The 9,021-nt window shown below is 48.1% G+C and overlaps 1 protein-coding gene across 1 annotated transcript in view; it reads right to left on the reverse strand.

Moving 5' to 3' along the window:
- PCCB (propionyl-CoA carboxylase subunit beta) overlaps nt 1-8,391 on the reverse strand; it is a 33,198-nt gene extending 24,807 nt beyond the window's left edge. The window contains exons 1-6 of the mRNA XM_063915511.1: nt 8,166-8,391; nt 6,415-6,534; nt 2,713-2,781; nt 2,546-2,602; nt 1,536-1,649; nt 393-503 (exon numbers count right to left, since the gene is read on the reverse strand). Coding sequence (XP_063771581.1) covers nt 393-503; nt 1,536-1,649; nt 2,546-2,602; nt 2,713-2,781; nt 6,415-6,534; nt 8,166-8,354 — 660 coding nt within the window. The 5' untranslated portion in view covers nt 8,355-8,391. The remainder of the gene's footprint in view (nt 1-392; nt 504-1,535; nt 1,650-2,545; nt 2,603-2,712; nt 2,782-6,414; nt 6,535-8,165) is intronic.
- Nucleotides 8,392-9,021: the final 630 nt, after the last annotated feature.

Below are 9,021 nucleotides of genomic sequence, written 5' to 3' on the forward strand. Positions count from 1 at the left end.
TTTGTGTGAAATTGCTTAGCGCGTGCGCCCTGCAGTGCATACGCATGCACAGAACTGCCGGATTTTAGCCTATTAGCAATTCTGCTAAAAATAGCAGTGAGCAAACAACTCGGAATGACCACCCATGTGCACTGCAGGGGGAGTAGATGTAACATGTGCAGAGAGAGTTAGATTTGGGTGGGTTATATTGTTTCTGTGCAGGGTAAATACTGGCTGCTTTATTTTTACACTGCAATTTCTATTTCAGTTTGAACACACTCCACCCAAATCTAACTCTCTCTGCACATGTTATATCTGCCCCACCTGCAGTGCACATGGTCTTGCCCAACTGCTAAAAATTTGCTGCTGCGATCAACTCTGAATTAGGCCCATACTCTAAGCTTATCTCTTACCTTAACCATAAATGTGAAGTCTGTTAACGCCGGGGAGTAGACGGCGCCTCCGGCACAAGGTCCCATAATCAGAGAGATTTGAGGCACAACTCCAGAGCTCAGCACGTTTCTCTGGCAAGGGACAAAACAGGTCAAATCCAAGTGAAGTTCACAAAAACCTACCTACAAGTACCTACAAGCACTGTGCTGCCTCTTCCAGCATTCTCCATCTACCTCCTAAATCATCCACATTCTATTAACGGGATCCGCTAAGGATCCCGGCTGTCGGAATAAATACCAACGCCGGAATCCCAACACTATTTGGAATGCAAACACCGGCATTCCGAATAGGTTTAACATCCCGGCACTGGAATACCGATAGTCAGGATACCGAATGACAAGCCAGCGGGTCTCGGGATAGGTAAGCAGTGGGAAGGGGGGGGGGGGTTTAGGATAGGCTGCGGCCCCAGGGGGTTAGGTTTAAGCTGCTGGGAGGGTGGGGGATGGAGGGTTAGGTTTAGGCTGCAGGGAGGTGGGTTAGGAAGCCGGGGGGGGAAGCCCTGAAGGGATTACGATCATTGGGATGCAGGATTAATTAGTGTAGACACTTCTAATACAGAGAAAACTGTAACATGCTAAATAATTGTATGCCACCAATGATATCGCCTTTGAAATCACAGTGCACCAATAACATTGGCATCTGCTAAAATGTTCTCATGGGAGTACAATCAATGACAGGGAGAAAGCATGCATCTGAAATCTAGAGCAATTTCTAGTTTCATTTAGCTCAGGCAGTAACCAGCCAGATGCAGTCCTGGGGGTGGTGGCAACAATCAGGTAACGTCTGTCCTACATAAACTGACTTCTGTACATAGATAAAACTCGCCATAGAGAGAGAAATTATCGGACATTGCCATACACTATCAGATAATTGGTTAATCTGTCTGATGGGGAGTATATCCACTGTTAGATCCAAACACCAATTATCGCATCTGTTGGGCATGCTGAAAGATTTCTCATGTCCGACAGAGCGATAATTGGTGCCCGATCACAGCCACACACCGTTCAATTATTGGCCCAATCTGACGATAACTGACTGATCAGGATGCGGCTTGGACAGTGTACTGATGCCTTTGCTGTGCATAGTCTATACATGCAACTTACCAAGAAGATGTCTGCATAGCCCGCCAAAGACTCCACACCCTCCTGAATACGTGCCCCTCCAGAGTCATTCAGTCCGATCACTGGGGCACCCACCATCACAGCCTGATCCATGATCTACAAGAATTGCCGAAAGTCAAGCAATATCCTACAAGTACACACTCTGGGGCATAATCCATTGCAAGGGAGCTGCATTCTTCAGTATCCAATCTTATTTTTATTTTATTTTATTTGAATGGACAACAGCACAGATCTGCTGATCTGCATGCATTTCTCAATAGCTAATCTTATATAACTATGGACAACAGCACAGCACCACATCTGCTGATCTGTATGCTGCATGCAATTCTCAATAGCTAATCTTATATAACTATGGACAACAGCACCACATCTGCTGATCTGTATGCTGCATGCAATTCTCAATAGCTAATCTTATATAACTATGGACAACAGCACAGCACCACATCTGCTGATCTGTATGCTGCATGCAATTCTCAATAGCTAATCTTATATAACTATGGACAACAGCACAGCACCACATCTGCTGATCTGTATGCTGCATGCAATTCTCAATAGCTAATCTTATATAACTATGGACAACAGCACAGCACCACATCTGCTGATCTGTATGCTGCATGCAATTCTCAATAGCTAATCTTATATAAATATGGACAATAGCACAGCACCACGTCTGCTGATCTGTATGCTGCATGCAACTCTCAATAGGTAATCTTATATAACTATGGACAACAGCACAGCACCACATCTGCTGATCTGTATGCTGCATGCAATTCTCAATAGTTAATCTTATATAAATATGGACAATAGCACCACATCTACTGATCTGTGCTGTGATTGGTTGGCCAAGAACCATTATTATTATGTTCAGCTGATCATCAAGAAACACTGTACAGGTCTGAATTAGGCCCTCAGTACTCGTTCCTGCACAGTAGCTATGGTTAACACTGTAACCAGAATACATTTCTAGATTTCCGCTGGTTACGTTTCATTACCTTGCATATTTTCTGTGCATGAGCTCCAGACAAGCTGCCGCCAAACACAGTAAAGTCCTGTGGAGACAACACAGATTCAGCTACTGCTCACACAATACACTGTGCAACACACTACATACATAGGATTTGCCCCTTTACGAGGCTGTGTAATGTTGCTGAGCGGTTACCTGGCTGAACACATATACTAATCTCCCATTAATGCGCCCCTGTCCAGTGACAACGCTGTCTCCAGGATACTGTGGGAAAAGAGAACATTCATATAAATACACACGTCACACACTGCTATAATACTGTGTATTTCTGTACAACAAGAAAAGCCAGAGATGGTGTTTCAGTAAGATAGCAGAACAAGACAGCAAAACATCGCTCACAGCAACAAATGGCTCAGAGAATGCTTTTTAGAGAGGGAATGATAGTAAATGATATAAAAATCTTTATATGTTGCAACTTTTCATACCTTTATGTAACAAAAGTTAAAATAGAAAAATGCTGTAAACGGACCAATGCAACGTATCTCAGCTAAAATGTACTTGTTGTATACAGACAATGTGGACAACCTTTCCTTCTAAAGGGCCCCATACACTAGTGCGACATGTCGGACCCTCATATCGCAGGCGATCACCTTTGAACCACCCGACAGCTTCCCGGGCGGCAGGATCGCATAAGATACATCGTATGCGGTCCTTTTGCTTACAATATATCTTATGCGATCCCAGCCATGCCTGTGGGGTCCGACATATCACTAGTGCAGTCAATCTAGGGGATCAGATCCGATGCTCAAGGGACCGCGCATTGAATCGGATCGGATGTAAAACACATCCAATATGCCAGATTTCATCCGATATATCGGCCCGAATGGCCAAAATCGGATTCAATTGGGCATTATCGTAGTAGTGTATGCCCCATACACTACTACGATAAGGTTACTGTACATGTAACCATACATGGCTGTAACAGTTTAAACGGTCTTCAAACAAGGCAACAAGCCATATCCAGCAATACCATCATTTCATCCCAATTTCCACTGGGGGTTCCCATCCTTCCATCAGTACTGCCCCCTACTTTCCTGCAGTGCCATCCCTTTCCACCAGTGTTGTTTATTCTCCCCCTTTCCACCAGTGCTATATCCCCCTTTTCCAGTAGTGCCATCACTGTATCCCCCTTTTCCAGCAGCCCCGTCTCTGTATCCCCATTTTCCAGCAGCCCCGTCTCTGTATCCCCATTTTCTAGCAGCCCCGTCTCTGTATCCCCATTTTCCAGCAGCCCCATCTCTGTATCCCCCTTTTCCAGCAGCCCCGTCTCTGTATCCCCCTTTTCCAGCAGCCCCGTCTCTGTATCCCCCTTTTCCAGCAGCGCCATCTCTGTCTCCCCTTTTCCAGCAGCACCGTCTCTGTCTCCCCCTTTTCCAGCAGCCCCGTCTCTGTATCCCCCTTTTCCAGCAGCCCCGTCTCTGTATCCCCCTTTTCCAGCAGCCCCGTCTCTGTATCCCCCTTTTCCAGCAGCCCCGTCTCTGTATCCCCCTTTTCCAGCAGCCCCGTCTCTGTATCCCCCTTTTCCAGCAGCCCCGTCTCTGTATCCCCCTTTTCCAGCAGATCCGTCTCTGTATCCCCCTTTTCCAGCAGTACCATCTATGTATCCCCAGCTGCACTGTTTACCCCCCTCTTTCCAGTACATCAGAGTACCTAGAAAACTTACACTTTTACCAGAACCTAAAGTACCTGTATTGCAAAAGGTATAAGAGTTTGAGTTGGGGTGAGGACTACTATTACAAGAACTGTACTATAATAAAAGTAAGTAAATAATGAAGACGACACAAAGCTTGTTATTCCTATTTCAAGTCTATACAGAGTTCACAAGATGATTGCTGCCTAACCAGCCCCTGGTCAGGTCATATGGAAGCAGTTTATAGTTTATGGATTACGTGGAATTACAGTCAAATAAATCATTAACACTTGTCAGAGAAATGTTTCCACATATAGGGATTACTTAAACAGTTTCTTAAATTGCCTAGGACCTAAAACTAAAAAACGCAGCATACACAGAACAGGCTGCTGGCGGTACAGCATTTACACATAGGGGCAGATTCAATTACATGTGAGCGTCCACCGCGGCCTCCTGCTGTACACATAACGGCAGTTACCGTAGCTATCTGCTCGCACCTCAACAGGCTGATAGCAGGAATGTGGAAACAGACACATCCCACAAAGCCACTTACTCTAACCAGACCCAAAGAATTTTGTTTTGTCAAGACACATAAATAATATTTCTCAGTAACTGTTATAGACCAGCAATGACCTAATGTCAAATAATGTTTTCTGTGGCCAGATGTAGTAGTTACAGAGATAGGACACCTGCAATTTTGAATGAGTCAATAATGTTTGATTTTAAAACCTATAATAAATCTTAGATAACCTACAGTACACCCTATAAAGAAAATAATTGAATTTCTTACATTTGTATATGCGGTTTGATGTAATACTGCCACCTACAGTCTTAAGTCATAATTTGTGTTGAAAATCAAAAGCCCACAGTACAGCAGGCGCTCGGAAGAATTACTGCATATTGGTGGTCATTCTGAGTTGATCGCAGCCAGTAACTTTTTGCTGCTGCTGCGATCAACTAGTACACGCCTATGGGGGAGTGTATTTTATCTTAGCAGGGCTGCGATCGCTTGTGCAACCCTGCTAAGCTAAAAAAATTTAAAGCAGAACAAGACCAGCCCTGTACCTACTTACCTTGTGCGATGGATCCAGCGATGATGGGCATGGCTTTGACGTCACTCCTCCGCCCTCCGTTCTGCTGGACACGCCTGCGTTATACTCACCACTCCCCGAAAACGGCCCCAAACGTTCCGTATCCGCCCAGCCACGCCTCTTTCCTGTCAATCTTCTTAGCAGTCGGTTCTGCGACCGCTTCCTTTGTAAGTTGCAACGTAAACCGGCGACCCTTGTCGCCGGGCAACGTCGCGCACTGCGCCCGCCGCGCATGCGCATTCTGCATCCGTTAACACTGCAGCGATAAACCGCTGCGTGCGAACGGGTCAGAATGACCTCCATTATCTGTTACATTAGGACTATAGGCCTAACTCAGACTGGATCGCTGACGCACTCTGAAGCCCTTTGCGCGCACCCCAGGAACCCAGTGAGGTGCTAACAGCATCTCAGGGCTGCGATCGCCTCTGCCTGATTGACAGGCAGAGGCAGTCGCGGGGCGTGAGGGGGCATGCCAATGACTATAGAACGCCGTTGGCAGGGCGTGGTCCGGACAATGCAGGCATGTCCAGACCGTTGCGGGGGCGGGCCATGGCGGCTGTGTGACGTCACACGCAGCTGTTGCAACCCGGGACGCGGCGGGTAGCCGCCTGCCAGCGCCACTAAGCTGCGTAGGAGCTGCGCTGGCAGGGAGCTACTCAGCAGGTGCAAAAGCATTGCCACTGTGCGATGCTTTTCCACCCTTGCGGGGGGAGACAGGGCCTGACATGCGGGCGTACTAATCCCTGTGCTGGGGGCGTCCCCCCGCATGTCAGAGAATCTGATCGTAGATGTGTTATATTCAACGTAGGCACTAAATAAAGCTTACTATTTTACATACCTGATTCCTTGTTAAGGCTAAAATGTCTGTGATCTGAGAACTTCTACCATACTTAGGGGCAGATTTACAGTTCATCAGATTTTCAAACCCAGCGATGATCGGCTGCTTTGACTAATGAATTTCAAACTGCAATAATAATGAATGCTAAATCAGTATTACTTACTACTGCCATTTAAAATCCATGAGTCATTAGCGCCTTCGAAAAACCGACAGATCTACCCATTACTCTCAACATAGATCTAGTCTGGTAGCTTTACCAAGTGGAGGGGACACAGTACCTTGTTTCTATCTTCTTGCATTCCAAAATCTGCACATCTGTGCTCTACAAACATGTCATATTCTGCAAAGCTGCCTGCGTCCAAAAGCAAGCCAATCCTCTCCCGGGCCGTCAGCTTTCCCTGGAACACAGAATACAGTGTATTATGCCAAGTGCGTCATTACAGGTTAAGGTAGGAGAGAAGGTATAGAAGAAATAACTATTGATAATTAGTATAACACAGCTAGCAAGATGAGCCTGTGCAATAATATTCAGTTGCTGATTATCCCATGCAGTGCTTATTTTCTGATTGCAATTGCCTTGCTTTGCATTGACAAAGTAATGAATTAGTGTTATTATGACCATTGTTTAACTCAAGGGTTAACAGGTCTTGTTTAATATTTTAAATGTTACATCCACTCACTAACCCCCCCCCCCCCATCACACACCCTCAGTCTGACCCCCTCAATACCGCTCTGCTGTTATATACAAGCATTAAGCCACTTCCTTCCTTCTCTAGCAGATCCACTCAGGCTGCTGTACAATTACACTGACTATCCCCATTGTCTGTCACAGTGTTCTCCAAAATCCCTCTTCAGAACCCCTAACTGTTCATGTTTCCAGACCACATGTTGATGTTTTACAATGGGATAGTAGTGAATGCGCCTGAACACCAGCTGGAAAACATGAACTATTAATAGTCCTAAAGATGAATTCACTACCCCATTCCTTTGTCAGATCAATCCGCTAGTCCCCTTCCACATCAACTCACCAGCTCCAGCGCTTCTGACAAATCCACTTATCAGCTCCACCCCTCCACCTATCAGCTCCTCCCCTCCTTACACATTCACTCACCAGCTCCACCCCTCCTGTAACATCCACCCCCCACCTCCGCCCCCTGTGACAGCCACTCACCAGCTCCGCTTCTGTGACATCCACTCACCAGCTCCACCCACATGTCACATCCACTCACCGGCTCCGCCCATCTGTCACATCCACTCACCAGCTCCTCCCCTCCTGCCACATTCACACACTGGCTCCACCCCTCCTGTCACATGCTCCCCTCCTGTCACATCAACACACCTGTTACATCCACTCACCAGCTCCGCCCATCTTGACACATCTACTCACTGGCTCCTCCCCTCACTACAGCGCTCCTGTCACATCCACACTCCAACTCCGCCCCTCCTGCAACAGCCACTCACTGGCTCCACCCCTTTTGTCATCCACTCACAGTATCCACCCCTCCTGCCACATCCACACTGGCTCCGCCCCTTCTGTACATCCCCTCACCGGCTCCTCTCACCTGTCAGATCCCCTCACCAACTCCGCCCCATCTGTCACATCCACTCACCGGCTCCTCCCACCTGTCAGATCCCCCTCACTAACTACGCCCCATCTGTCACATCCACTCACCGGCTCCTCCCACCTGTAAGATCCCCTTCACTAACTACGCCCCATCTGTCACATCCACTCACCGGCCCCTCCCACCTGTCAGATCCCCCTCACTAACTACGCCCCATCTGTCACATCCACTCACCGGCCCCTCCCACCTGTCAGATCCCCTCACCAACTCCGCCCCTTCTGTCACATCCACTCACCGGCTCCACCATCAGGTGCTCTGACCAGTCCCCATGTTCCCAGCACCTCCCCAATATTAAGTCAGCCACACCCACTCTGTGAACCCGCAGTCTCCCTCATGAGGATGACCTTCTAACTGTATACACAGGGTGCTGCCCCCTGTGCTGTGTCCCGGGTATGACACCCGCTCACCCTCCTGTGTTGCGCCTCTATTCGCTGCTCCCCGCCACCACGCAGCGCCTCACTCCGCTTCTTCTCTATCCTTTCCGGCACGGACAGGTGGCTTATGGAGTACAGGCGGCCGGGCAGCCGGGACACACAACTGGTGCTGGGGCTCCAAAGTCCTGGCAGGAGCCGGGACACACAGCGTACGGCAGCCATGATAACTCCCCTGTGCGCCAGCCAATCAACGAATAGCAAGACTCTGCAGCCAATCAGAGACATCGCTGTACCTTGTAGACCAATCACGACTAAGCATGTGACAGCTGACGTATCGTAGAGCGCCGACTAACCACAGGCGAATCAATTAGCAGCGCTGCTTTGGCGTCAGATAGACAGCCAATCACCAGTCTCTTTGTGCTTCAGCGGACCAATCAGTACCAGAGACCTTGATGTTAAAATAAACAACTGTCTTCCCCACTGCCCCGGTTCACCGAGACCGGCTCCTTATGTATGGTGCTTGCCGAAGCCACCCGTCACTCCAGAGAGAGTCACCGGGCGGGGAGGTCACAGCGCGAGGCTCTCTCTTGCGGTATCCCCGGCTCCGCAGTATAATGCTGCGAGCAGCAGTGCGGCATCCGGATGATTCCGGGAGACAGTAGCAAACCTTCTACAGAGGCCATGTGGTGACGTTTCCCATGGCAACCAGTCAGCTTCTAGCTAGCATTTTATAGAATGTGCCACATAAATGTTAGAGTTGAATTGGTTGCTATGGGCAGCTTGTCCTCATCAGAAGCTTTGATTCATTTCCCCTTAAGAATTGTAAGTTTGCGAGCAGGGCCCTCCTACCTCTATGTCTGTCTGTTACCCAGTATTGTTTGATCACTGT

The sequence above is a fragment of the Pseudophryne corroboree genome, chromosome 4 (genome assembly GCF_028390025.1).
Source record: "Pseudophryne corroboree isolate aPseCor3 chromosome 4, aPseCor3.hap2, whole genome shotgun sequence".
In the NCBI taxonomy this organism is placed as follows: domain Eukaryota; kingdom Metazoa; phylum Chordata; class Amphibia; order Anura; family Myobatrachidae; genus Pseudophryne; species Pseudophryne corroboree.